Source organism: Synchiropus splendidus, chromosome 3, assembly GCF_027744825.2.
Source record: "Synchiropus splendidus isolate RoL2022-P1 chromosome 3, RoL_Sspl_1.0, whole genome shotgun sequence".
NCBI classification, from domain to species: Eukaryota; Metazoa; Chordata; class Actinopteri; order Syngnathiformes; family Callionymidae; genus Synchiropus; species Synchiropus splendidus.
The window spans coordinates 19,366,658-19,394,510 of NC_071336.1; the positions used below are offsets into that span (position 1 = coordinate 19,366,658).

A 27,853-nucleotide genomic window follows, 5' to 3' on the forward strand; every position below is an offset into this window, starting at 1 on the left:
TAGGAGTAAAATACGGGTAAATGAAATTTGAAAATGATCGCAATCTGTTTAAAAACACAACAAAAAAAGAAGTCAAAGATCGGTTTATTTTAAGGTAATAAACACTCCAGACGCCTTGAGAGTACTAATTAAATACTCCTAATAAAAGTAATCCTGCTTACAATCCCTGAATTACACCACCAGAGACCTCTAAAACCTTCCTCCTCTACTTTTTTGTTTTTGTTGTTACCCATTATTCATCGCACATGTGCCAGCGCTTACCCAACCACGCTGCTTCCTGACACGATGAAAGCTTTGTCTCAAATAACTCTCTGACTTTATGGTTCCCAACATTTGAAGTGCTGATGTTGTGGAGCAACAAAGAGAAAGAACTCACCACTGCTCCACCATTTCTTGCCGTTAACCACAGCCGTGTCTGCATCCCGGCGGAGGGTGCACTCCATGTTGGTTGCATCACTCGAGGCAACATCAGGTTCTGGAAGAGAGATTGGAGGCATTCATTTTTAATGGCGTGAATTTATGTTCAAATTCAGCTCATTATGTGGATGTGCAGCAAAAAAAGAAGAGGGCTGTTCTGAATCAACTCGAGCAGATGCAAAACACAAACAACAGACCATATTTGTTTCAGCTGTTCACACCCATTTGATCACCGCTGGCAACACAAGACAAACAAAACCTCAATGACTTGACGTCATGGAGCATTTGACCAAAACTACTCGCTACCAATTTTCCAATCATATATTCAGCCGCTATCACTTTGCCAAGCTTTTAGTATGTGCTGGCCATTAGCTTTATACGGTTTGATGGTGACACACACACACACACACACACACACACGCACCACCTGGGTGTCAAAACCAAGAGGGCTAAGGGACGTACCGGTCATGCAAAAGCACGAGCGGATCTCTCCCCTCAGAAGAGGCTCCAGCCATTTCTTCTTCTGCTCCTCACTGCCAAACATGTGGAGCACCTCCATATTTCCCGTGTCTGTCGAGCCAAACAACACACAAACATCACAGGATCAATGATTCTTTTTCCATTCACAATTTGTCTCGAGTTTCAACTTGGACAATAACAAGTTATTATTGAAGGCTGAGAAAGTGCACAGCCACAAGTAGTTATTGTGTTGTGCTCCTTCCTCTGATGCACAACATTGGTGATCCACGGGCACCACAACAGCAACGGCTTATGGACAGTGGCCACCGCGTCTTTCACAGTATACACAACTACAAAGTATCAAACAGTAGTCACCCTTTAAGACTAAGACAAAAGAGGAACCCTTTTAAACTTTAGTTTAGTTAAAATGCAAGCGGATTTAGAGCAGTCCAAATGATGTCACCCAGTGACACAAGTTTCCAGGGTGTAACTTTATAGCTGTGTATTTTTGACAGAACAAATACATTTGAGTTGCATGTAAGTCATAAGACGTCAACGTCATTCCACACAGATTAAACCATTATGCACGACTTTTCCAGAACACATTTTTTCTCCTAACTTCATAGCAGATAAAGTGAGGGATGAATCATCTGCGAACACTATTCGTCCAGTTACATAGGAGGCAGGAGGAACACCTTACCGGGCGCTTGGCAGTTGAAAACTTCAGGAGCAAAGAGGCAGCGGCCAGTCTCCTCAGCAACATAGGCGTAGTCCACCTGAGAGAGGCCACTGACTGCAGGCAAGAACAGGTTCCAGAGGCCTGCTTCTCTGGCTTTACTCTGGACATACGTGGTCATAATGATTCTTCAATAACAACAACAGCTAACACTTCCATTTGCTCCCTGATGAGCCAACATCACCACACCTTTAGCTCGTCCATGACTGGCGGGCTGCTCCATCTTAGTGGATCATTAGCATGTTTAGAATAGTAGGCGGCTACTTCCTGCAACACAGTTGCATTGTAACAGCGTCAACTGACTCAGTTGTCCACGTACATTAAAAAGCTGAAAGTGACATTATCCTGTTCTACGTCTTATGTTTGCAAGTCATGACCAATAATAAGGTTTGTTTCGGGGCAATAACGTGAGGTGCTGACCTTCTGAGCAGGGAGGACGTGGTCTCTCATGAACACTTTGACTTGCTGTAGAATGGCTTGACCTTTTGCTGTCTGGATGAACAGTCGCTCTTGAGCCAGGTCACTTTTGGGGCTAGTTACAAACAACAAAAGGTACACATTTTTACAGCCTGCTAAAGATCACAACACATTGAAACACGACGACAATCGTACTGACGGACAACAAATGCACTCAGAGTACAATAGCTAACTTCATTTACAGGCAAACAGTCAAAACAGCAGAGCGCAGAGACTGTAGTAGACATAAGAATAAATTACGTGTCATCTAATCGACTAAAAAGGGATAACGGATTACAACTTTATTGCATTACCGCACATTACAGTAGGTGGCAGTGATGCTCTCGACAGATAGAAAAGCGGGAGAATTTCAGGAGGATTGCACAGTGGAGTTTCAAAGATGCTACAGCTTTGCACATACAAAAGTCTTGCCTTTTAACTACAAGACAGAGCGGCTGTGAGAGTCTAGTACAGGCAATTGATGCTGACAGCTTGTCCGAACGTCTCGTATCAAACTATCAACAAAGTCTGCCGTGAAGAGAGTCTTCGGTGACTGCGCCGTTTCACCACCGGATGGCGCACTTGGCAGGAAAAGGATCCGCGTGGAGTCGGCGCATGCGCCTGTTTACACCTCGCACCAGACTTCAGACACCACGTGACGTTAAAGTTGCCCGTCAAGCTCCAGGTCAGCATTGTGCAACTGATGTGCAAAGGACGCCAATTTGAAATACAGAAATACAGTAGCAACCCAGTTTGTGGACTTAACTTAAGGGAGCCTTTTCACAAGAATTTTTTTCTTGATCTAATGAAATAAGTTAAAAATAAAAAATAATATTTCTTTTTAAATAAAGCAACAGGTTCCGACTTGCATTTCTCTCTGTGTCTAACATTCCGTCAATACACAGATTTGTTCTCATCCATCTGTGATTTTGAATACAAGATTTTTTTTTCATTTTAGCAGAGGGAGGCACTTCTTGGTTTCAACTCAACAGGTAGGAGATAAGGCTAGGTAGGTCGGAAAAACAAGATCAGAACTTGGTTAAGGTTGTCGTGTGTCTCTAATCTAGAGCAACATTTTGTCTGTTTTAAAATGAAGATTTTTCAAATGTGGATACACATTTACAGAGTCATGTTAAGACAGTGGTGCAATATGGGGGAATGTTTTGTACCTACAGACTTAATGGGCAGATAAACAACGTTTGTGTTGATGATATGCAGAATGTGAGGACGTGTGGGTAAGATGCAGGGTTAACGCCTGCTGTGTTTTTGAACCTCCTTTCAGTCTGTGATTGACATCTGCAGATGGGGATGCAGGAAGAGTCACACTACCACTGCAGTGCTTGCTGTCTGCAATTTCGAAGGAAAATACACAACTACTTGGACGCCTCAAATGCCGCTCTCTGCCATCTAAAGACACACCTCACTCTGTTCCGTTTCACACCCCGGACTGCCAACCCTTTCGTTTCAAAATTAGATTAGACTAGATAACATCTTGCAACAATGAAATACAGACTTAAGCAATCACTGGTGGATTCATGTTCATTCATTCACTTTTGCTACGTTCTGTTCCGAGAAACTGAGTTTTGGTCATGGGTGTAAATACCCACAGTATGATGTTGCTGACAGTCTGAAACAACAATACGGCTTCATGTGATCTAAATAAAGCCTTGTTTACAAACAAGACGATCAATCTGCATTCACTACACAGCTGTGTGAAGCAACAGTGACAAGAACAGTTTCATCTTCTTGTTATGTTTGGTTGTGAAGTCAATAAAAAGCGATCGAATGGTGGGAAGTTTATCTGTTGTTGATTGATATGCATACGTTCACAACGCTGGCCTTGACCATCTCTTTGACAAAGCTCCTTTCTACTTCAGAAGTACCTCTGCAGTGGCCATGACTTCAGATTTGTGATATCAGCTCGACTCAAGGGTGCGCAGGCATCATTTAAAATGATGTTGGGAATCAAACATTTGGACAGAAATGTACAAAAATAGAAAGGCAGGCCTTCATGGTGAAGCACCAAAACGCAATCGCAGGTAGAGAGTGTCAAATGAGAAAATGCTCTGCTTGAAGGAATAAGCTGGTGAGATGCGCCTCATTTGTAGTACGGCTTGCTCTTGTTTTAACAAGCGCCGTGTAGAAATACACAATTTAACCACGTTACATAACAATTCCAGTGGAAATTGAAATAATTTCAACTAAAAAAACATATCAAGCTTAGAATTAAAACGGCATATGTTATTTTTAAGCCTATTAAGACTACTGCTATCTTTTAGCACCAACCTTGATGCCAGCTGAAGGCCGACCCTTGCCAATGGCTCCACACACTGTCCAAACTCCTCTGCATTCGGGGCACTCGCGTTACCCAGCAGGTGGCGGGCGTACACTCCCTGAATGGGGAAACCAAATTTCAATAAATAGGAGCATGCACCCTAAATTATAGCTGGACCACACTTGAGGTTACCTGGGCTATTCCCGCCAACTTGAAGACGGATAAAGCCAAGTAGAAGTTGAGATTTGGCAAAGTCTGTGGGATCCCCCGACAGCGACAGTATATGGAAAGAAGATCACCAACCTCAGGAATACCTGAAGGCAGAGGTGGGCAGTTAGATTTCCTAAAGGGCCACATTATAAACTATGACGCCTGTCAGCGGCCATCATGCCCACAGGAAACCAGCAATGACTATGAAATTTGATGGAAAAAATCTATAGTAACAAGGATGAAATGAACCATGTGTAAATCTGGCCTGGACCCTATAAAAAAATAATTTTACGTACATTTTATTTGAATAGAAAATATTATAGAACTATGGACCAAACATCGAAGATGAAAAGATATATTTCAAAATATATTTAAAATTGTTGAATTTTTGAGGGAAATACTAAAATGACAAACGAAAAGAAGAAAAAAAAATTACAATAACAGAAAATGTGTTGTAATTCCTTTTGAACTACTGGCTTAAACAGAAACAGGATTTTTTTTAAATGACATAATACGATGAAATCAGTTGTGTTATTTTTAGTCTGACCTCATGAGAGCTGCAAAAACTCAGGTAAAGGGCCACATATGGCCCCTGGGCCGCACTTTGCCCAGGTCTGCTTGAAGGGCCAAAGACCAATAGATCTGCCCTTTTTAAGCAAAAAAAAAAAAGGTTTAGGAAGCACGTGTTTTCATACCCTCAATTCCTTTAACGCTGCCCATGGTACTGATGACACCAAGACTTGTCGGCCAGTAGTGAGGCATGAAGAAGTAGGCCAGGTCACTCAGTGGCTGTCCTGTCGTGGACAACTCCCAGTCCAACACAGCAATCACACGGGACTATCGGGGGGAGACACTGGGTTAAGAATGCAGCACGATGTATATTTATCAAAAACACCTCCTACCTCTGATGGGTGGAAGATCAGGTTTTCCAGTCTGAAATCACCATGCACCAGTGTGACCTCATTATCATTGGATGGCAAATTCTTCATCAACCAATCGGAGAGCTCGTCCATGGCAGGAATGTCCTTGTGTGCCGCTGCAGAGTACTGCTTCCCCCAGACTGACACCTTCAGAAAAAACATCAATATTATCAATATCAATAGCATTATGGTATGAGGAAGTCTGGAGTGGCAGAGAAGAATGTTGGAGTGGTGCAGGACATGTATGCCAGATGTAAGACGGTGGTGAGGTGTGCTGCAGGTGTCACAGATGAGTTCAAGGTGGAGGTGGGACTGCACCAAGGCTCAGCTCTGAGCCCCTTCCTCTTTGCGATGGTGATGGACAGGTTGACAGATGAGGTTAGACAAGAAGCCCCTTGGACGATGATGTTTGCAGATGACATTGTGATGTGTGGTTAGAGCACAAGGGAAGGTGGAGAAAACGGTGGTCAGGCTAGCAATGTTGTATGGTTTGGAAACAGTGGCACTGAGGAAAAGACAGGAGGCAGAGATGAAGATGCTGAGGTTCTCTCTGGGAGTGAGCAGGATGGATAGGATCAGGAAGCAGTAGATCAGAGGGACAGCACATGTGGTCAGGTGTTTAGGAGACAAAGTCAGAGAGGCTAGATGGAGATGGTTTGGACATGTACAGAGGAGAGATAGCCAGTACATTGGTAGGAAGATGTTGAGGTTGGAACTGCCAGGCAAAAGGTCGAGAGGAAGGCCAAAGAGGAGGACGTGGTGAAGGAGGACATGAGGTTTGTAGGTTTGAGAGAAGAGGAAGATGATCCGTTGTGGCTACCCCTGAAGGGAGAAGCCGAAAGGAAAAAAAGAAAAAGAATAGCAAGGGTGTGGCGCCAAAAAGCAGTAATCTCACCTGTCTTCTGCAGTATCCCGGACCTCTTCCAAATCCCTCAAGGTTGAGTGTTGCCACATTCAAGGAATGCAACTTTGCCAAAACCTCCACTGCCGCTACATACAATGCTGTTCTCTCTGCAGGGCTCACTCCCGGCAGACGGTGATCTCGGAATATACGACCCTGCTTGATAAGAATCATGCAAAATACATATCACAATATTTATAAATATTACAAACTGTAACCTTTTTCCCACCACAGCATTGTTTTTTTTAGCTCTTACCGCCACATGATCCATCAGGTAAAATTCAGTGCCAATAACTTCAGCATCAGCACAGTAGAGGAGAGGACGTGGTACTGGAAAACCCGCCGCGAACAAAGACTTTTGGACTCGAAATTCCCGATCAACCTTCAGTCAACAACAAAGATGACATATCAGAAATATGTCTTTGATTATTATGCAAGACGTTTACCTCCTCTTTGTTGTTGTTTGTTATTCCAAATTGTCAAGTAAATTAAGTGTCACACTTTGCTGTGAAATGAGAATGATCCCTGAAATTGGATTTGAAAAAATAAATCAAGTGGGATGAAATAAACTGGATATCCAATAATAACAAATGCCAATCACAGCTGGATAAAAACATTTTATTTTTATTATCATTTTCAATATTTAAATAAAAAAATGAAAGTCTTGGGTGTCCAATGAAAAATTAAATGATTTAATATTTGACTTACAGGCGATTTATTTCAAGTTACCCAAGTGCAATCGGTTCAACTGGAAAAGTTGTGCATAAACATGAACAAGCTCACCTTGTGAGCTCCAGGCAGCAGCTCTCCTGCTGGTTTCTTCCTGAGTACATATCTTTTGGACGGTGTTTGGATTAGAAAAGTGGGGTTTGACTGCCCGGCGCTGAGAACAAACCAGGAAGCCATTACTATCTTGGGACATCTGTGAGGCTGGTTGTCGCCTTTACCTCAACTTGTGTCACTTACCTGTACTGTCTGAGATTCAAACTGTCACCGACCGACAGCAGCGAGTTGGAAGACAAATACTGGTGAAGTCTGCCAACGCTGAATTTGTGCTGCTCCCTCACAGGAGTCGTTGTTTCGTCCATGACTTTAAAAAGTAGATTAATAATTTGCAGGAAAACTCATCGTTCAATGGTCGCCCCCGACCGGATGTATATATACTACGCCATTTCCGTGGTTGGTCGTTTGACTTAATTATTTTAAAACTAAAATTAAATTTTGTTTTAACAAATGCAGTTTCATAATTTTTTTATATGAACGATGTTTTGAGCTTCTGGTGAATCATTGCTGCTGCATGTCGGAACGTTTGCTTTAACACGGACACCATTCGCAGTGACACACGTCATGACAGTTTGGAAGACGTGTACTTTCCAAGCCGATTCATCCGAGGAATTGCGACGTTAAATCGTGACGCACTCGTGTTCATTTCACGGTTACCGTCTCGCTAGGTTGTTTTCAACACAATGGCGACAGTAGAGGAGTTAAAACTGCGTGTCAGGGAGTTAGAAAACGAACTGATCAAGTGTAAGCAGCAGCAGCAGCAGGGCGCACTGGGTGATGCTCAAACCATGGAACTTCACAGACCGAGAATTGACAAAATGAGCGCTGAGGTTGTCGATTCAAACCCATATAGGTGAGTTTACCTTGCACCTATTTAATAAATGTATCATTTGGATTTGTGGGAGAAAGTCAACGCCCGGTGACACATATGTTGGTGCTGTCTTTGTTGCAGTCGCCTGATGGCTCTGAAGAGGATGGGGATAGTTGAGAATTACGAGGTTGGTGGATAATACTGTACATGTTTAGGCAAGACACGAGTCACTTTCATTGCTCATGATATTAAAGTAACCCCCTCCCCCCATATACTGTAGTTGGTACAGTATCCTGACTTATTCAAGATGGATATAAGATGAGTTGTTCTTCTCTTGCTCCTCAGAACATCCGTACTTTCACCGTGGCAGTGGTGGGTGTTGGTGGAGTCGGCAGTGTGACCGCTGAAATGCTCACACGGTGCGGCATTGGTAAGGTAATACAAACTCTTTCCTTGTTCCTACCATGTTAGTCCTCTAAATTTGCCCCAGAATTCTGTCTGCTTACTGACCTTTTTGTTGCCCCAGTTGCTCCTCTTTGACTACGATAAAGTCGAGCTGGCAAATATGAACCGACTGTTCTTCCAGCCGCACCAGGCTGGACTCAGTAAAGTGGAGGCAGCAGAACACACCCTCAGGTAAAGGGAGGAAACGCCAACTGGCAGAGTAAAAGATCACCTTTTTCATCAAAATGGACCTTTATTTTCCTGACAGAAATATAAACCCTGATGTGTCATTCGAGACTCACAACTACAACATCACCACGATGGAAAATTTTACACATTTCATGGAGCGAATTAGGTCAGTACCGCTGTGTTTGTTTTGGTCACCTTTAAAACTGCATGCTGTAAAGTTCTTTTATCTTTTCAGTAATGGCGGGCTGGAGGAAGGGACTGCTGTAGATTTGGTCCTGAGCTGCGTGGACAACTTCGAGGCCCGGATGGCTATCAACACAGTGAGCATGACTAACATTTATTTGTTACTAGTACCAACAAAAACAAAAAGTTTCAACAAATCCATTTAGTCATCTATAATAACAATGTTATTGCTATTACCACACTTTTAGCTAGAGGGCATCTTGGGCATCCAGCGGAAAAATGGACGCCCTCCAGCACTCAAAACCGACGCCCTGTTTCCTCAGCAGGACGCCCTAAATGTATTATTAGTGTCTGTATATTGCCCAACTCGTAGTGTCATCTCACTGGTTTACATTAAATTGTGTTTCCGGCCAGTAATATCGCCAACTATGATCCAAATTCACTTCCCAGCTGCAAGCAGACGAACACACAGCCCTTTCAAAATGAGAACAAAATAGCTTCACAGGGATCAAAATTCGAGTAGTTCTATTAATTGAGTCAAGCGACGAGCCTTTATACATGTATTGTTTGAATGAATGAATGTTGTGGTTTTGAAAGTTTAGTAAACCATCACAGCCGATACAACTGGATGCTTATCTTGCATAAATATATGAAAAAAGATGTAGGCACAAGGCTGTACACACGATGGCTTGTAGTAAGGGAAAGAATCATTATAAACATGTTATTATTATTACTATTATTATTATTATTATTCATCAGAGTCAGCCAAGTAAAAGTGTTACTGTGCAACAGTTACTGACTTCATGTCTGTTAAGATGCTTGTTTATTTGTTGTTTATCTAGTTATTTTGGTACAAATAGATGTTTACAACATTGTTTTTTACAAAGCAAGTTGTTAGTTGTCAGTCATTGGCATGGTGTGTCGGGAGGGGAAGTGGGGTTGTGGGCAGGGTTTTGGACGCCCTGTTTCAAAATCCTCGTGAAAAGCCTGGCTAGTACTGTATTTTAAAGCTTGTCATGTGCATCTCTAAATTTATCAGTGTTGTGGTATCGTGTCAGCAGATCATTTAGATGTATCTGCTCCTGTTTTTTTCAGGCCTGTAATGAACTGGGTCAGGTCTGGATGGAGTCTGGAGTGAGCGAGAACGCCGTGTCAGGACACATTCAGCTCATCCGCCCCGGGGAGACGGCCTGTTTTGCTGTGCGTGGCCTCTCAGCCTGAACTGTTAGTTTCCATCCATGACCACGCTCATTTTTGTCTGCCACAGTGTGCGCCGCCTCTCGTAGTGGCCGCCAACATCGATGAGAAGACCCTGAAGAGAGAGGGAGTCTGTGCGGCGAGTTTACCAACCACAATGGGGGTTGTTGCAGGGATTCTGGTGCAGAATGTTCTCAAGTAGGGCTTTTGAAGTGAAGACATATTTTGTCGCCAAGTCTTATGGAAATTCATGTTGGGTTTTGTTTTGTCAGGTATTTGTTAAAGTTCGGAAGCGTCAGTTATTACCTCGGCTACAACGCCATGCAGGACTTCTTCCCCACCATGGCCATGAAACCCAACCCCCAGTGTAACGATCAACACTGCAGGAGGCAGCAGGAGGAGTACAACGTGAGAGCCTTTGGAAGTAACTCGAAAATAATGACAATCTTCATGAATTATCAATGTGGAATTTTTAGAAAAAAGAAGCAGAAAAACCCAAAGTGGAAGAAGTTCAGGAGGAGGTGGAAGAGGTTGTGCATGAGGACAATGAGTGGGGTGAGTACAGAGTTGGCCAGTCCCAAATCATTTTAAAGAAATGGAATCATTTACATTCATTGAAAAAGTTACACTGTTCACTTGAGAAGAGTTTTTTCATTATCTAACATTGGTGCAAGCATGTTTCAAGCATCCATGAAATCCACAATCTGTCAGTGAGGGCTCTTTAACAGACTCTAGTACACAACTTTATTTGACTGCAATCTTTCAGTTTGGACAATATCAAGGGCAAACATTCAGAAAAATGTTGGGTCTGCTTGTGTTCAGATTGAAGGTCGATTATCCAACTACTACTTGCAGGTATAGAGCTGGTATCAGAGGTGACTGAGAAAGATTTGGAGGGCTCATCCGCACCTGTTCCTGATCTCCCAGAGGGCATCACTGTGGCTTACACCATTCCATCTGAGGTCAGTAAAGTGAAGTCAGTCGAGAAAGTCTTTTTTAGCCGAGTTTAAAAAGTAAGGAAAGACAAGTACTTTCCATTTATTAAGTCATTCACTTTTCACTATATAGCACAGTTCGTACGTGATGCAGTGAAACAAAGTTTTTCATGGATGTGACCAAAACAAGAGGAATCGATGCAATGAACTAAACCCGGATCCTTAGCACATAATGCCACAGTAAAAGGAACATTTTCCTTTACTATAACCTTGAATATAAATCATAAGAGGATGTACAAGATCTTTGGTGATCCTTAAATGGATCAGGGGAGACAAGAATGATCTGACCTACCAGTAAGACACATCCTAACTTGAGTCTGCAGTGTAATGTGTGACTCCACGATGAATTTGTATCGATTCTTCTCCTTGTGGCTCAGAACACAGCGAGTGGAGAGACAGTGGAAGAGACCGAGCAGAGCCTGGAAGACCTGATGGCCCAGATGAAGAAGCTGTAGTCGACTAAATGTTGGTTTGATATGACATAATTCCTGATTCGAAATAAGCATGAGGAATAAAACTAACAGATGGGTTTTTTTTTTTTTTAAAAGAGAGCAACAAGTGGATATATGAGTCGAATGAGGAATTGAATCTCCATGCCACTCTGTGTTCAAATGTAAATACAAAACCCCAATTGTGCATGTGATGGTTTCAATCCTGACTGTGCTTTGCTTGTCGCTCAGCCTCATACGACACATCAACAATGTTTCATTTGTTTCAATAAAATATTTATTAGAAGACATTTTTGTTTCATTTTTCTTCTTCACATAAATACACAGATATAAAAATAAAACACAACATAAACATGGCACTGAACACACAATTCTGGTTCTTCATTTCATGTAGTTTGAGTTGATCTGTATAATCGAGACACGATTGTGTGGCAGTTACAGTAACAGTTAAAAATAGCTGTAATAAATTGAATAAAACGTGCAATACTGAATATAAGACTCAAGCAGCTTTCTTCTCATGTACACCATAATTTGGCCTTATTTAAATATGAATTACTGATGACTTATGAAGAAGCTTTTTTGGTTTGTTTTTTTAAACAAAATTAGCCTTGAAGGTCGATAGTAAGGTCACAGATGCAACAGATGACTCTACAAATGACAATATTACTCTCACAGTAGGCAATAACCTTGTATTGTACACATACTGTATGTTGCAATTAGCTCTGTCTGGTCTAAAGATCAGTACCACTGAAGATCACCTGGGTCCATGCAGGATGGGGACGGGTCCCCTCAGACTAAACGTGTCCCCACTGGACGAGTGTCTTGATGGAGCATTCCCACACACCAATGATGGCTCCGCCTCCTTAATCTCCATGGCTCTCTTGTACAGCTCGGCTGCTTTCTCAAAGTCGCCCTCTTCATAGCTACAAGAAGAAGAAAATTGGTCACAATTGCCTTCCAACCTATTCTTTGTATTCCTGACCACTTCAGCCGCATCATGCACCTTCAGCTGTAAAGCTGGAGGTCCACGTCTTCTGTGCAAGCCAATCCATAATTTAATACTACATACCTGAGTACTGCCAAGTTCTTCAGCGTCTCTCCAACACGAGGATGTGAGCGCCCTAAGCTGTCTTCATAAACTTTCAGAGCTCGCTCGTACAAGGGCAACGCTTCCGTGTGCTTCTTCTGTGAAGGAGAGTGACAAGAAAAATCCAATAACTTATTTAAGAATCACCCCGAGGGTAAAATGAAACCTGCCAGGCCAACAAACATAGACACATGTGATAGGGTTTCACACCCCCAGAGAACACATTCAGGTCAAACACTTTAGCTTATACTTTTAAAATTGTCTACATTCATTTTTTTTCTTTACTGTCAGACAATTTATTTTTCTTGCACCAACGTCGTGTAATTTTTTGCTTGCTTACCATCTTGTCTCCGCAGCAACAAGGCCATTGAATTCACACTTTCAATCAACTGTATGTTGCACATATTGCAGAATAAAGCTACCTTGACATTGACCTTCATTCCTAAAAACATCTTAAAATCTCACTGATATATTTTCACTGACATTATTTTTTCATATTTAATCTATAAAAATCAACATCTTATTTGATATCTTTCCAAAATCACGACAATGCAATTCTCTTCATCTGGATAACTCGGGAACTACAGTGATTTCACCTGCTGGATTGATATTAAGGCTTTTAAATGTTTGTCCAGGATGTAACTTTGTTTTAGATTTTCTCAATATTTACATATGGACTCTCCCATTGCTATAGAAGCATAAATGTGTAGGACAAAAAGCACCATTTAAAGTGTCAAATTTGCAGTAAATGTTTTTTGAGTTTCACCAATACCAATCCTCAGCAGGATCTTCAAACTCTTACCAGTTGGCAGTAGATTACCGCCAGATTCACCAGTGCTGTTGCCACGCTCGGGTGTTTAGGCCCAAAACTCTTTTCTCTGATTTCCAGAGAGAGTTCATACAGCGGCAGGGCTTTCTCGAGTTTTCCCTGCACACCAAACAAAAGTTACACTCAAAAGTCCGAGTCAGGATCAATGAATGGAACACTCACTCTGCGTTTGTAGAGCATGGCCAAATGTTTGAGAGTGTAGGCCAGCGACGGGTGATCCGGAGATAAGGCTTTTTTGCGGATGTTCAGCGCCCTTTCATACATGTCCTCGGCTGTTTCATACTCTCTTCTCTCCGTGTGCAGAGCCGCCAGGTTGTTCAGAGACTGAGCGCAGTCTGGATGGTCTGAACCGAGGACACGTTGCCGCATCTCTAGAGAGCGGGTCAGGAACACTTTGGCTGCACTGATGACAAGAAAAGCAGGATTTATTTTGTGAAAGTCAGTGTTCCAGTTGAGAACAACCAAATAATATTTGTTTATTTACATTTCGTTTTCAATATGTCCTCAATAAAATGTCAACTTATTATCAGGTAAGCCAGCTAGCTTAGCAGACACGGGTTCGGTGACTCACTCGAGGTTGTTTTGGAGGTAGTACAGAACTCCGAGTTCATTCAGTGTCTTGGCACAGTCGGCTGAATCAGTCCCCAGTGTCAGCTCCTCCAGCTGCAGTGCTCTGCGCCTCAGCAGTGTAAAACCATACTGCCAAAAACAAACTTCAACATCAGCGTCTAAAACAACGGCAGTGTGCGTGCTATACTAAAACATAAGCTCACCATGTGACCTTTCTGGCGAGCCGTTTTCTGGCGAATCTTCACAGACCTCTTTTTGAGCTTCTCTGCTTGCTCGTACCTTAATATGAAAGCAGTGGCAAAATATTTTATGCACAATACACCACAAAACACTTGAAATAACAACGCTATCTTTCAATAAAGAAAGGGTTAGTACTTGTTTTGCTTCTGGTACAGCATGGCGAGTGACTCCAGCTCTCGTGCCACACTGGCGTGCTCGGCCCCGTAAGCATTCTCACTGATCTCCAGGGCTTGTTTGTACAACTGCTCTGCGTTGCCGTATTTCTTCCACTGGACATAAACTCCAGCCAGCTGGTGCAGCGAGCGGGCCACACTGGGATGGTCAGGATCCAGTGCCGTCTCCCGAATCTCCAGCGATCTTTGTAAAGGAGCCACAGCCTGCACAGACAGATACAGTCATTTGTAGAAAGCTAAAAACATCACCTCACTTTTCCTTTAAAATCCAAAACCACCAGTACATGGTTACATGGTAGGTTAGAATTTCACAAAAAAACGAATCTTCTAAACATCCATTATTAGCAACAACAAATGGACTGGCATTAACTCTGGTCAATAAGCAAAGCTACTGCACTGTATACTATATCAAGGTTTGTCATCTGGTAACAGCATTACCTGACTGGGCAGACCGAGGTCTCTCAGGAAACGCCCCAAAGTTTCATACAGGTTTGCCAGTTTGGTCATGCTGTCTTCATCCTCACAGCTCTTCTCATACTGTTTCAGTGATTCAAAGTACTCATTGGCCATGGAGCTTTTGTCTTTACCCACATATTGCCAGTAGGCCAGGAGCTCTGAGAAGTGACCCCTGATGAAGCAAAAGTCAAAATGAAGGCACAATGAATGAGTGTGTCGACTGGTGGATGGTCAGGCACATGTACCTCTTGTAGAGGTTTTGGGACACAAACAGATTCAACAGGCTGAGTTGGAGTTTGCTCCGGTCCTCCTGCTGCTGCAGGAGCCAGGGAAGTTCATCAGCCACACGCCAAGTCACACGATCATGACTGGAAGCAGCAGAGACACAAAATGGCAGGTTTTCGCAGAGATCAATAATAGACATACAGTGAAATTTGCAGAGAGGCACCTGAGTTGTTGACTAAAATAGTGGATCAGTTTTTCTCTGTAGGAAGCCAAACTGCTTCCACCACTAAGAAATTCCAACTTCACAGCTTCATGTGCCTGAGAGGACGAACAAGAGAATATATTTCAGGTTAAGGCTGATAGTTGCAGGTGAAGAGGAGAGTGCAGAGAGGCTTGTTGGAGCAGGTGAGAGCAACTGTCAGGGGTGAGACAAGTGGTAGCTAGAGCAAAAGGGAAGCTCTAAAGGACAGTAGTGAGATATATGGTTTAGAGACACTAGCTGTGACCCGAGCAGAAGAAGCAGAGTTAGAAATGGCAGATGTTTTCATTGGGAGTGACTCAGAAGACCAAAAGCCAAAAGCACATTGTCAGAAGGACAGCTTAACGTAAGTTTTTGGAGATAACGTTAGGGAGGTCAAATGGTTTGGACCGGTAAAGAGGAGAGAACATGCTGGAAGAATTTTAGGAAAAGAAATACCTGGTGAAAAAAGAAGGGGAACACAACCACTGAGTTTCATGGTTGTGACACAGTAAAAGCTCACAGGTAGGTGACTACAGTAATAGTAGTTAGACACTTCCTCAGAGGTTCAGCATAAACATTTTCTTAGTGCTACAGACTTCCTCCTCTTAATCACGTCAATGTATTCATGTTAGAATACCTGCAGATGCTGAAATCTGATGAGGCCACAGTGAAGGGTCACAATGCAGAGTCTGCTCAGGGAGCTGAGCAGCGAGGACAGAACTGAGAAGCACAGATCTGGGAACAAATCTAGAACCTCTGATTCGCTCACTCCATTGTGGCTCGAATACACGAGGCACAGTATCTGCAAGTAGAATCAGAGATCAGCCAGGACTGAAAACTCAAAATGACTGGCAGTTCAGAGACAGATGCGAGTCGTGCTCTACTTAAATGCTGGTCACCTCTCGCATCATGTGCCGCTCTTTGTCCGATCCAAGTGATTCAAGTGTCATCTTGAGGGTCAGGCGGTAGAGTGACAGTGTATCCTGACAGTGCAGACACTGGTCAAGGCTTTTCTCAAAGGACCAGCAGGATCGACTACAACACCAGTCAGTCAAATCAGCTTTAATAAAATCACTATTATTGTGCATTGTAAAAATACAATTTTAAAACTTAACCTTGTGCTTATCCTGGCGAGCAGAGTGACATACAGAGCATTGCATGTGGATGCAGAGCGGCAGTGTCTCTCCAACTTCTTTTGCTGAAGAAAAAAATATTTTTTATGAACAAATAACAATAAAGGACTGTGGGCCAAAGTGACACCAGTCTCAGTAGGTGGGTTTCTATTAGGGTTAAGGTTACACTGATCAGGGACCAGGTGAGTGCCACCTTTGGAAACTCACACTCACCTGGTCCTTGGATAGCTGAAGGTCCACACTTTGACATTCCGCGCTCACAACACTCCAGACCTCTCTGGCACTCAAGGGATCTAAGTGAAGTGTTGGCCACAATCTGGAAGATGGAAGTGACATTGCTGTGAAGAATCACTGTATTTCCTCAAATAAATATTGATATATAACTCATCAAGTCTAAATGTGGTTTAGTTTGATAAGAGACAGAACAGAGGGATGAATTGTCCAGTTTTGGGGCTCCCACCTCCACGCTTGAGGACATGTCTCCACATTTACGGAGACCACCACCCTCACATTGACCGGGAGCGGGTCAATCAGCCACTTCATGTTTCTTTCCGCTTGCTATCAAAAACACACAAATATAAGTAATATGTGTAAAAGTGTTTGGAACATGCAGCATACAAAAAGAACATTTACCTGTATCTGATCAATAGAGTCAATAATGATGATGATGTTTCCTTGATGACGCGCTGATAATCTCTCAAGCCAGCGGGGAAACTCCTCCAAAATCTTACTCGGCTCCATGGTCAGGCCCGACAGAGACCAGAAGTGCTGCAGCAGCTGCAGGTGATGAAAGAGATTATTCTTATGGTACAGCAAATGAGGACCCCACTTACTTTAACTGTGAGGCGCTTGATGATGAGAACAGGCTCTGAACTGGTAGAGAGCGGGCGACCAACAAAGTGATAGAGGAACAAGGTCTTGGGCGACTGTTTCTGCTGCAGCTCAATCCTGCCAGAAAGGAAAATGTCGATGGAAACGCCACACCATGTTGGTCAGATTCAATTTTCCCTACCATTTGGAGAGGAGAAGAGATTTCCCTGAGCCAGGTCCACCAGACACCAACAGAGGCGGGGTCGGAGGAGGAGCTGCTATCATGTCATTGAGACGATCTATATACTGAAAAGACACACAACTTAAATACAGCTTTACGTCACTAGCAATATAGATATAGATTCCAAATTTAGAAATAATAGTGAAGTCTGAAAGATGATAGTGTTCACGTTTAGTACATGTAGCGCCTCCTTTATTCTTACCGCTATACAAGGGTTGGCCGGTCATACCTTTTGGAAGCCGAGCTGAGAGTTGCTGCTGCTGCAGGCCTGCTGATAGGACTCAATTTGCTCCTGCTCATCGTGCAGATCCCACAACACATCTCCTGAATCCTCCTCACGTCCATCTTCAAACCCAGAATCCTTTGAATCATCCAGGGCTTCAAGGCCCAACATCTCCTGAAGCGATGTAATGTAACGTGAATTACAGCACAACCCCGTGGGATTCACGACCTGATAAAAAGGGCACCTGTTTTATAACTCTTTCTAGGTGGCTATGAATCAGCGCAGCACCTTCCTCTGCAGAACCGCTGTGATTCAGCACCTGTGGAATCATTCAAAAATGCAATAACATTGTCTGTCCATAAATCTCAAACACACTGCAACATTTTTATATACAGACATCGACCACAACAAAACACAGATACAAACAATCATTATTGCCTTGTTAGCCATCAGATTTATGAATTTGTGATCAGTTCTCGTTGTTTGTGGGTTATTTTATTTTATCTTATTTTTTTGAGCACTTTCCTAGTTGGTGGGATCCCAACTGATCATGGCAATATATCTGATTCTGACTCTGAGCTGGATCGTAACATTCGAGAGCTACAGATAAGCACATGTAGACAAATGACAGATTATATTTCAGGATGATGATCAAGTCACTTGTCTGATCCCTTGCCATCAATAAATAATCAGAATAAAATAATAATATTAACAAGAAGAAGAACAAGAAGAAGAGTAGTGAGTGAATTAAAAGTGTTATACATGTGACGGTACATATTGCCTTTCAGCAGGATGATCCAGTGTTCTTTTGTTTCCTTTTTTCAGGTCAGTTTGAGGCAGCCAGCAAGGATCTGAGGTCCTGGCAGGTCATCAATTTCCGTAACATATTCGTGGGCAAGCTAAAGATGGGCATTAAGAGTTATCAATAAAATGTTTGAGTGGTTTCTAATGACAACAGGGAACCAGTGCAGTGAAGCTGCTCTCTTTAAACCAGAAACAAGGTAGGCGTTTGAATCGAACCATGTGGAATGCCACAAGTAAATTTAGTCAAGGGATATTTGTTACCTAAGGTGAGAAAAGGCTTCCATGACATTTAATAAATTATTAGTGATGACGAATCTGCAAATGGCACCTTGACTTTAGCAGCCTTGTCTGCAGCATTGATCCTTTCAAGCAGCTGCCTGGCCGGTCCAGACAAACAGCGCTCTTCACCAGCTTTGAGATATAGCACCAGAGGTCGACCGTCCGGATTCCGCACAAATGCTTCCTCGCAGTCCTCCACTGCTGAACTGAAGACATCAAAAGTCAGAGTGTTGAACAGAAAATAAGGCTTGATAATATTGTGAGCGACGTGCTAACCTGTTCACATTAGATTTAAGCAGCAGCAAACAAACAGAGCTCCTCTCAATCTCCTGCTTGCGGATGGAAGAATATGAGGAGGCACAATCTTCTGCAAACCAGACATTCAGATAGAAGTGGCCGAGACCTTCACATAGCCTCCGTAGCACTGGAGAGTGTTTCTGCACGACATGAAAGACAACTATTTATTTTTATATGTGAACACCCCATAATTCCTCTAGAGGAAGTTAATTTGGATTTGTGTACTACTCATCCAATGGCAGCATAAGTCAGTCTTACTTATGGAATATAAAAAGTAACACCAGTACCATTTGAAATGTCACGGCATAAATTGAAAGTCTTCATTAGAAAACTTGCAAAAAGACCGGTTATAACTTACTTACATTTAGTCACAAAAAAAGCCTAACTAAAAGGGGCATTTTTCTGAAATCTTGATTTTACAGTCTCTCAAGTTACCCCTCTGCGTCCCAAGTCGTTCTACCAGCAGTATCTTCGCATAACTGTGATGAAGATTATTTGTTGATAGAGCACCTGGCGACCTGTTCAGGGTATATCCCTGCCTCTTGCCCTATGACTGCTGGGATAGGTTCCAGCACTGCCAGCAACCCCGAACAGGACTAAGCACTGATTCACTGACGATGGATGGATGGACAGAGAACACCTTTCATTATTGACTTAAGTAAAAGTATAGTAGATGAAAAAGTAATAATTTGGGATACTACAGCCAATATCATGACTCTCTTAAAGCAATATCTTTTCATACAAATAAATGTGAACCAAAATAAATGTTGTTTAATACTGAGACGGTATAGACGTGAAAATAATATGAGCACTAACTTTAATGAAGATGTCCAGTTCTGCTCTGGTCTCGTGGGTAGAGATTATGTAGCAGCGCACAGTGTTGCTCCACAACGCCTGCGGCACATGTGGAGACACCTGAAGCAGACTGGCTACGGCAGCATCCCAGTCGTCTTTTCAAGTTGGAGAAATGAAGAGTTGAAATAACAACAACTTTAGTACCGGTTTTACCAAGTTAATAAGCAATTTAAAGTTGCACCAACATGAGCAAACAACAAAAGATGAACACTAACACAGACATTAAAAAAATAAAATTCATAAAATTATCACATATTAGGTCAAAAACTGTCTTGCAGAGCAAGACATGCACCAATGTCGCTACATGTACATAACAGATGTCATAGAAATTGTTCTTACCTCTGCTCACATTTGCGAATGGCCCCTCAACATCAATCAAACTGTGGGCAAATTCGGGGCCCCTGAATGTCTGTTGTAGCTGCATCATGCTTCCCATAGAGGGCTCACTTCCCAATACACCACCAGTCCAGTAATCACACTGAGTCCCTGCCGCTTAAAGCAAAGAAAAGTACGTTTGTACTGAAATTATAAGTTGCCAAAGATCTAGTTCAAAGTGAGTGGGCTTTACCAGTCACAGTAGTTTGGTTGTCATCAGAATCCGAATCGTTTGGGTCATAAACCTGGATGCCCTGAGCCTGAAGCTGTTGCAGTTTAGACTCCAGATCCCTTTTTGCTCTGAGGAGATCCTGAATTTCCTTCTCTTTGGTCTCCCTGAAAATCTGAGGGATTTTTAAAAATCAATTTAATATAGAGGAAAATCATGAAGGGAGTGGAAAACAATTTCCATCTTGCAACCTTAAATTGTCTTTTGACTTTGTCTCTGTCATGTTCAAAGGTGGAGGCTCTTTCCATCGCTTGATACTTTGCCTCCAGTGCACTCTCCTTCTCCCGCAGGATCTTTTGGTACGTTTTCTGCAAAGCCTACAGTCAAAATGAACACATTTATAACATTAGGAGTTACCGCATATTACTGCAGAAAATTCCCCTTTTCTGGACACAATGGAACTGTGGAATCAGCAATGTTGTATGGTTTGGAAACAGTGGCACTGAGGAAAAGACAGGGGGCAGAGCTGGAGGTAGCAGAGATGAAGATGCTGAGGTTCTCTCTGGGAGTGAGCAGGATGGATAGGATCAGGAAGCAGTAGATCAGAGGGACAGCACATATGGGCAGGTGTTTAGGAGACAAAGTCAGAGAGGCTAGATGGAGATGGTTTGGACATCTACTGAGGAGTGATAGCCAGTACATTGGTGGGAAGATGTTGAGGTTGAAACTGTCAGGCAGAAGGTGGAGAGGAAGGCCAAAGAGGAGATTTATGGATGATTTGCAGTGGCGACCCCCGAAGCGAGAAGCCGAAATGAAAAGAAGAAGAATGGAACTCTTTTGGGGTGATCTCTGACTCATGAAACAAGGCCATTGCAGTCATTTAAGAGTTCTGTAGAAGTTTTTCACGATCAATCATTACATCGATTCAACTTTGGGCGCGTGTCCGGTTCACCTGTGTTCTTACTTTTGATAGATTAACAAGAGCTGCACACCTACAGGAAAGGTACAATGTTTCATAGGTGGTCATAATAATGGTGAATCCCAACAACCTCACCTGAAGCTCGGCTCTCAACCTCTTGTTCTCTTCATCCAGCTTTGCTTCCTTCTTTTGCATGGAGGAGATCTCATTATTCTTGCTGACACGGAAGATTTCATACTCCTTGCGCAGCTTTTCATACTCAGCAGCATATTCTAGATCTACAGAACCAGTGGATTTGAAACTGGCACCAATCACCCGCGGCCCCCTGCGAAATGAGCTGCGTAGGAGTCTGGCTTTGGGCTTGACCTCAACAGGGATCTCGCAGGCTTCACCACCCTCACCTCCATACCCATCCTCGATCACTTCACCGGGGCTGACCAGAGAGGAGGCAGTGCCCATGATGGCCAGCAGCCAAGAATTCACATCTCTGGAAGGACACAGAAAACAAGTGAAACTTACACACACGAACTATTCAGCAAATGAAATGTACACAAATTACTTTACAGAGAGATACGCACATTCGTGAGTACTTCGTAGGACCTTAGAGGTAAGCGACAATATATACTTTGTTGTAGTGCTTTATTAAAACAGTTCGTCCCATTATTGTAGCGCCAATATTTACAAAACTCACAAAAAACGGGAGAACTATATTTTAACACCGTCAAAGACGTCAGGAAACTCAGTCAGACGAGAGCAGAGACAAGCTAACTTCTCCACGTACAAGGATGCTTGTTATGCTAGCGCGGCATTTATGGGCGGTGTTTTCTTCAGCTGGCACAGAATAAAAAACGCGGGTGTACACTCGTGACACTAGTGGTTATCCATACTAATGAAACAGACACGCTCTCTAAAACGTCCTGGACGTGAAAAGAGACGAAGCAAATACAGTTAGAAAAGTTGACTCACAGCTTCCTCCCTGCTGCCTTGGTAACAAGTTCCGACGACGGGTGCTCGCAAGCGTCAAAAAGTGAAGCACATCTCTGAAAATTCCGATCAATGTTTTGGCAGCGAGGCTCAGCACTTGGACTTCAGGGAGCAGCATCACTTTACTTGTAATTTATTTTCTGTTTTTGACAGGCGTAGCTGCATAAGTTCAACACACTGCACACCTGTTGCCCATCACTGGAACACTGTTCTGAAAGAATTAACTGTATAGTATAATGGATGATAATCGTATTCCTCTGATACATAAATCATATTGTTGATATTTCACAATAATTAACGTAGGTGCAACAAGAAAGGAAACCTAAACTAAACGATAACAAGATCGTAATTATTTAAAAATGTATATTTCTTTGTGGCCTGCTGCTTTAATGTCTATTCGCCTTAATGGATCCAAATATAGAAAAATGTTTTGTTGAAGAACAAAATTTACTGGTTGTACGAAGATGTTTATTCATCTGACAATGATGTTCACGCAAACAGTTTCCTCTCAAGACAACAGGGTTTGTACTTCATTGTTGTTGTTATATGTCCACATTTCATGAGGAAATCCCAAACTTGCCTTTTCTTGGTCTCTTCACTTAGCTTTGGTTCACATGACAATGATGATGTCATCATGGATCTTTGCTCTCTACAAGTCATGCATCCACAAAATACATTGACTGCATTATTTTTATGTAGTACGTATGTTATTTTTTGCAGTACATATTTCTACCTGCCATAATACACCAGCAGTTCACAGGGATCATCATAGTACATAACAAGATTTCACTATGATACTTGTTACTATCACTTATGAGCAAAGCCAACCAATACGGTGAAAAGATCAAATTTCAGAGATACAGAATAGAGGTTTTGTATTTCACTAGTTTTGAGAAACAGAAACTGAACTCATGTGGCCAAGCAAACCCTGACTCAACATGCGGCCTGTTCATTGGAATTGAGCAGCCTGCATGAGGTCAGAATTAAACTATAAAATTCATCAAGATAAATGAAAACACAAGATTTTGCTTAGAAATTCATTAGTAGTTTTTTGAGAAATATGATTTAACTTACGATAATCTCTTTCTTTTCATGCCTTCTTTTTGTAGCTCTGAATAAATCATTGTGGCTCTCTACCATCTTTTTTTCCAGAACAGTGACAGATATATAAATTAGCCAAATTATTTTTTTTTTATCTTTTCTTCTTCTTTTTTTCTCTCCCCCCAAAAGACTGGACTACACATCAAAAATAGTTATGCAGAAGAAATGGGAGCAGCAGACTGAAATAATTCAGTTTTTAATAAAATCATAAAAAGCCACCAGTGCACAAAAAAAGTTCCAAATTAAACATATTTTTCATGGAAATATGATCTAATTGTAAATATAATATTTTTTAATAAAAGATTAGCAAGAGAAAAAAAAGTTATAATACAAACAAATGTAATTGGCATATGTTAAGTCATTCATTAAAAACCGCAATAAAAATGCAACAGAACAATCGTGCCGTCATTTTAAAAGTGACATTGACAGGAGAAGAGATGCAAATGAATTTCCTCTCAGTGATCATTTGCAGACGAGTTGGAGCAATTTCCCTCGGTAGACTTTGTTGAGGAAGAAGTACATGACAGGATCCAGAATGCCACTGAGACACATAAGAGCTGAGGTGACCTGGTTAACTTTAGCTATAGAACTACTGCGATGTACTGTTGTTGTGTCGCCATCAACAGCACTTTTAATGTACATGACCCTGCTCACATGGTAGGGCACAAAGACAAACAGGAAGTGGATCACAACAAGAACAATCAGTTTGACAGCCTTGTCCTTCACACCTCTCTGCTCGCGCTGTCGTACCGACTGAAGTTTGACCAGAATGAGGATGTATGCAATGACAACGGTGGCGAGGGGAATAACAAATGCCACCACTGTTGACGCTAAAGCCTTCTGACTGGGCCTCTCTAAGTAGAGCTTCCCACATGTACCTGTTGAGTTGCTGCTTATATTGGCTCCTGCAAACAGCATTGGACTCGTGCTCATGATGATCAGCAGCCAGAGAAGACAAACCACAGCATTGGCGTACACCGCCTTCCGAATAACACGGGACTTCGCGGCGAAAAGAACAGCAATAAGCCGGTCCAGACTGATGAAACTCATCAGGTACATGCTGCTATAGATGTTGAGGTAGAACAAGAATCCTGATAACTGACACAGAACATTTCCGAAGGGCCAGTGGCAATTTAGCAAGTGGTAAACTATACGCAGTGGTAAAATGAGGACATAGCAGATGTCTGCCATGGAAAGGTGCCGCAAAAACACCCTCGAGGAAGATGAAGTTCCCCTCTGGAAAAAGGCCCACAGTGCCAACACATTTCCAGGGAGCGCAATGATGAAGACCAGGATGTAGTAGGTGGTGTAGAGAATGTTCTCATATGGTCCTGCATGGAGGTCCTGGACGTGGTCTTCAGTGTTGTTCATGGATGTCAGAGACCACGATCTAATGAAGGTGTTTCATCATTAACAGATATATGGGTGAATACATGAAAAAAAGACATTTACATGTTTATTTATTTGCCATGAAGCAAGCAAGTGTAAACAAACAAGATCTAAATGCTGCACTCAGCAAAAAGTACACATTTATTCAGATAGACGATTAAGAAGTCACTGAACAACGAAAGCATGGGACAAAGCAAAATGTGAGTAAATCCAAACAAACAGACAGATCACCCAGATGCCCAGGCAATCCTGAAAGTTTAAATGGATTATGTTCATCCATTTAAGGAACAAAAAGAACCACATCATAAGCAGAGGTAATTTTTGATCACATTAATATTGAATTTATATCTAGCTTGGCACTTGCAGCTGCAGGCTGACCTCTCCCCACTGGTGGCTCTCCTGATGTGAATAAGGTTCTTTCATGTGGACATAGTTGGTGAACAGGTGATTGTCTTACAAAACAAAACACTTGGAACTCAGAAATGAAAAGCAGCCTTGGTCTTCAGGGTCCAGCAAGGCTGAGACAAAGACTAAATGCAGTCAATTCCAAGACAAGACCAAGACCTCGAAAATGTGTTCCTGAGACTAGTCTTGAGTACTACAATACACCACGAGGACCTGATCTGAAACACCTCACCAGGTAAAGTCCATTGATGACTACCTTAGCACTGTTGAGGAGCAGCAGTTGAGCAACTCCCAGGTGACTGAGCGATCTGTCTCTGAGGAAGGTCCAGCCACCTTGGGGCGAAGACAGTAGCATGTAGAAAGGCCAAATTTTTTTATGAATTGACAATGAAAATATGAACACGAAATGTACGTCAAACATATAAGTATTATATAATACTGTAGCACATTTTACACTGAGTAGTCACACTTTTGGAAATGGGTATTTGCTTCTTTCATATTTATTTACACATTATTTACACATTTATTTTAATTTATTTTAATTAATTTTGAAAAAGCAGTTCACTGTAAAAAGGACACAAGTGACTTGTATTGATACATATCCATCTGGGATAAACTCGCATTGAAAAATACATCTTTACATATGTCAGTCCACAATGAAGAATCTTACCTTTGACAGCTCAGCTGGCAGGACAATAAGCGTCAGTGACAAAAAAAAGAACACTTCTCTTTTTCTCATTTGTTGTTGCTCTTCCGCAAAATCGGAAGCCTAATACTCACACTACTCACCGTTCCAGGAAATAAAAACTTGAATGCCGAAAGATTTCCACGCATGCAATGTTTATTTCGGCTAATCCAACACAGTTTTGTTTTGACCAAATTGCTCATAAGATTTAAAGCTTTACAAAAAAGAAAGAAACCAACAATATTTACAAAATAGATCTGTGCAAACATGAATTTTTAAACACCACTCTCCTACAATATCTGACAGGCGTGCTTAAAAATAAACTTTGGTTTGTTAACAAAACTACTAATTCTCGAGAACCGTCTATGTACACGTCTTGATTTGCTCCATATATGTAGATTCTTTTATCAGTTCAGCTTAAATTTAGACACAAAAACATGTCAACTTAAACTTAAGTAGGACCAGCAGTGCAAATACTGAGGTCACCCAGAGAGAGTGCCTGGTTAAATCCCCCGAAATCTTGAGACTCAGCTCGGCCTTGAGTGAAACAATGGCTGCGTTCAGATGGACAGTGTTCATCAGACCCAAATATTTGATGTTACAGTCCAAGTGCGTTTATCATGTTTAACTACATAACTTGAACATTAGTAAGGGCCATTGTTTTCTCAACACGAATACACAATGTCTTGTCTCTCTAAATAATGTGCTTTTTTTCAATATCACTATTAAATCGTATAATTAAAATTGACTATTTTATCCAATATGGATTGTGACGTAATTGTTGAAACTACATTAGAACCATTAAATATAGATGAATAAAAATGCACCCTTCCATGTCAGAGGGCTCCATGTCATTAGTTATTTCTGATCCCACTGTATATGTGAAACACAGTCATTGCTCAACAACTTTGGCACGTAGGCACATAAATGAATCTGGATATTAATCATGGTATCATTTTTTTTTTACTCGTATGGTACAGAAATTGGCAGTTGATATTCATGAAAAATCAAATCTGTATACATTATGTAAACAGAAGGCATTTACAAAGGTGTGTGGGTCGAACATCAAGCAAAATAAGAGACAGATTAAATATACTATGTTATCCGTGATCTGCTTTTGAAAAATAAAACACTCTTTACATGTGATTGTACATAAACTCTACATTCCCTACAGCAAGAAAACTATTTTCAACACCATCAGATCCATAAAACTTTATATATTTTTTCCATCTAAAAACAAGGAAATAAAAAGCGTTGGTGAGAGAATGCCAGTGTCAAATAAAACAAAAGGGCAGAGTGCATTATTAATACTTTACAACTTACAAAATAACAAGGTGTTAAAAAATGGACTACCTGCAGGACACTTTAGACATAAGAGTCATAATGGGGCTAAGCGTCCTTGGCTGCTGTAGCAGTTGGGATGCAGGATTTGCCGCTGCTGCCGTTGTGGGACCTGTAGCTGTTGAAGCTGGGGGTGTGTATGGTTCGGATGCTCTTTCCACCTGGGCCCAAAGGAGTGGGCGACAGAGGGGAGGGGGAGGAGGAGGAGAATGAAGAGGAGGAGGAGGAGGAGGAGTGCACTCGACCATTCTGTGTCTGTGAGGAAAACGAAAGAGCTTTACCTGCGTGTTGTGAGGGTGTGGGGAGTTTGAGGGATCCGTTAGACAGGGAGGGGATGTGGGAGGAGGGCAGGGGACCAGAACGGGGGGACAAGATAGAGGACTTTGTCACAGAAGTAGAGGAGGCAGACAGGTTAATGAGGTTAGCGGCATCAGAGTTTTGCACAGACTGGGAGCTGCTTTTAGTAGAGCTAGGATAAAAAGCAGGGATTTTAGAGGTGGGAATAGTGGGGGCAATGGTTTTATGATCCCCTCCCACTCTTTTAGCACTTCCGTTAGCCTGTAAACAGAGATGCCAAACAGATACTGGTTGTCAAAA

At 42.1% G+C, this 27,853-nt stretch overlaps 4 protein-coding genes across 19 annotated transcripts in view; 1 reads left to right on the forward strand and 3 right to left on the reverse strand.

The window, feature by feature from the left end:
* The window catches only part of nphp3 (nephronophthisis 3), a 30,320-nt gene extending 7,970 nt beyond the window's left edge, over positions 1-22,350 (reverse strand). Inside the window, exons 1-40 of one of the 2 annotated variants that reach the window (XM_053858578.1) lie at positions 21,930-22,283; positions 21,487-21,838; positions 20,684-20,809; positions 20,457-20,607; positions 20,228-20,380; positions 19,850-19,983; positions 19,013-19,173; positions 18,786-18,942; positions 17,898-17,972; positions 17,660-17,827; positions 17,392-17,495; positions 17,213-17,327; positions 17,013-17,156; positions 16,840-16,937; positions 16,593-16,695; positions 16,362-16,444; positions 16,146-16,281; positions 15,884-16,048; positions 15,229-15,323; positions 15,026-15,148; positions 14,763-14,952; positions 14,287-14,528; positions 14,115-14,190; positions 13,913-14,040; positions 13,504-13,744; positions 13,315-13,440; positions 12,495-12,610; positions 12,207-12,348; positions 7,158-7,286; positions 6,631-6,756; positions 6,369-6,530; positions 5,456-5,620; positions 5,249-5,390; positions 4,536-4,657; positions 4,355-4,461; positions 2,033-2,144; positions 1,802-1,879; positions 1,577-1,715; positions 880-987; positions 377-475 (exon numbers count right to left, since the gene is read on the reverse strand). In XM_053858578.1, coding sequence (XP_053714553.1) covers positions 377-475; positions 880-987; positions 1,577-1,715; positions 1,802-1,879; positions 2,033-2,144; positions 4,355-4,461; positions 4,536-4,657; positions 5,249-5,390; positions 5,456-5,620; positions 6,369-6,530; positions 6,631-6,756; positions 7,158-7,286; positions 12,207-12,348; positions 12,495-12,610; positions 13,315-13,440; positions 13,504-13,744; positions 13,913-14,040; positions 14,115-14,190; positions 14,287-14,528; positions 14,763-14,952; positions 15,026-15,148; positions 15,229-15,323; positions 15,884-16,048; positions 16,146-16,281; positions 16,362-16,444; positions 16,593-16,695; positions 16,840-16,937; positions 17,013-17,156; positions 17,213-17,327; positions 17,392-17,495; positions 17,660-17,827; positions 17,898-17,972; positions 18,786-18,942; positions 19,013-19,173; positions 19,850-19,983; positions 20,228-20,380; positions 20,457-20,607; positions 20,684-20,809; positions 21,487-21,810 — 5,365 coding nt within the window. In that variant the 5' untranslated portion in view covers positions 21,811-21,838; positions 21,930-22,283. Of the gene's footprint in view, positions 1-376; positions 476-879; positions 988-1,576; positions 1,716-1,801; positions 1,880-2,032; positions 2,145-4,354; positions 4,462-4,535; positions 4,658-5,248; positions 5,391-5,455; positions 5,621-6,368; positions 6,531-6,630; positions 6,757-7,157; positions 7,287-11,612; positions 12,349-12,494; positions 12,611-13,314; positions 13,441-13,503; positions 13,745-13,912; positions 14,041-14,114; positions 14,191-14,286; positions 14,529-14,762; positions 14,953-15,025; positions 15,149-15,228; positions 15,324-15,883; positions 16,049-16,145; positions 16,282-16,361; positions 16,445-16,592; positions 16,696-16,839; positions 16,938-17,012; positions 17,157-17,212; positions 17,328-17,391; positions 17,496-17,659; positions 17,828-17,897; positions 17,973-18,785; positions 18,943-19,012; positions 19,174-19,849; positions 19,984-20,227; positions 20,381-20,456; positions 20,608-20,683; positions 20,810-21,486; positions 21,839-21,929; positions 22,284-22,317 lie in introns of those variants that run through there. The other variant, XM_053858577.1, reaches the window with a different exon arrangement.
* Positions 7,693-11,707, forward strand: uba5 (ubiquitin-like modifier activating enzyme 5). Of its 2 annotated transcripts, XM_053858587.1 has the most exons (13): positions 7,693-8,010; positions 8,110-8,155; positions 8,314-8,403; positions 8,495-8,604; positions 8,681-8,767; positions 8,837-8,921; positions 9,880-9,984; positions 10,052-10,179; positions 10,254-10,389; positions 10,458-10,536; positions 10,837-10,943; positions 11,354-11,441; positions 11,525-11,707. In XM_053858587.1, exons 1-12 carry the CDS (start codon positions 7,841-7,843, stop codon positions 11,429-11,431), a joined length of 1,221 nt encoding a protein of 406 aa, XP_053714562.1. In that variant the 5' UTR covers positions 7,693-7,840; the 3' UTR covers positions 11,432-11,441; positions 11,525-11,707. The 2 variants fall into 2 exon arrangements, with proteins under 2 accessions (XP_053714562.1, XP_053714561.1); XM_053858586.1 differs by having other exon boundaries at positions 11,354-11,707.
* A 1,311-nt stretch (positions 22,351-23,661) lies between the features above and the next one.
* On the reverse strand, positions 23,662-25,907 carry si:dkey-96n2.3 (uracil nucleotide/cysteinyl leukotriene receptor). Of its 2 annotated transcripts, none has more exons than XM_053861087.1 (2): positions 25,487-25,907; positions 23,662-24,826 (listed from the first exon to the last, which is right to left on the reverse strand). In XM_053861087.1, the coding sequence occupies exon 2, from the start codon at positions 24,805-24,807 to the stop codon at positions 23,899-23,901; it is 909 nt and encodes a 302-aa protein (XP_053717062.1). In that variant the 5' UTR covers positions 24,808-24,826; positions 25,487-25,907; the 3' UTR covers positions 23,662-23,898. The 2 variants fall into 2 exon arrangements, with proteins under 2 accessions (XP_053717062.1, XP_053717061.1); XM_053861086.1 differs by having other exon boundaries at positions 25,463-25,907.
* A 146-nt stretch (positions 25,908-26,053) lies between these two features.
* The window catches only part of si:ch211-285f17.1 (sickle tail protein homolog), a 97,794-nt gene continuing 95,994 nt past the window's right edge, over positions 26,054-27,853 (reverse strand). For 12 of the 13 annotated variants that reach the window (XM_053861079.1, XM_053861075.1, XM_053861073.1 and 9 more), the window contains one exon: positions 26,054-27,814. In XM_053861079.1, coding sequence (XP_053717054.1) covers positions 27,305-27,814 — 510 coding nt within the window. In that variant the 3' untranslated portion in view covers positions 26,054-27,304. The remainder of the gene's footprint in view (positions 27,815-27,853) is intronic. The other variant, XM_053861076.1, reaches the window with a different exon arrangement.

Excerpts from the sequence above, each read along its gene's own strand:
- uba5 (XM_053858586.1), top strand. The coding sequence starts at position 7,841 with ATGGCGACAGTAGAGGAGTTAAAACTGCGTGTCAGGGAGTTAGAAAAC. Across the intron at positions 8,768-8,836 it reads CATTTCATGGAGCGAATTAG|TAATGGCGGGCTGGAGGAAG; the intron begins GTCAGTACCGCT and ends TTATCTTTTCAG. Across the intron at positions 10,944-11,353 it reads CTTACACCATTCCATCTGAG|AACACAGCGAGTGGAGAGAC; the intron begins GTCAGTAAAGTG and ends CTTGTGGCTCAG.
- si:dkey-96n2.3 (XM_053861087.1), bottom strand. The coding sequence starts at position 24,807 with ATGAACAACACTGAAGACCACGTCCAGGACCTCCATGCAGGACCATAT.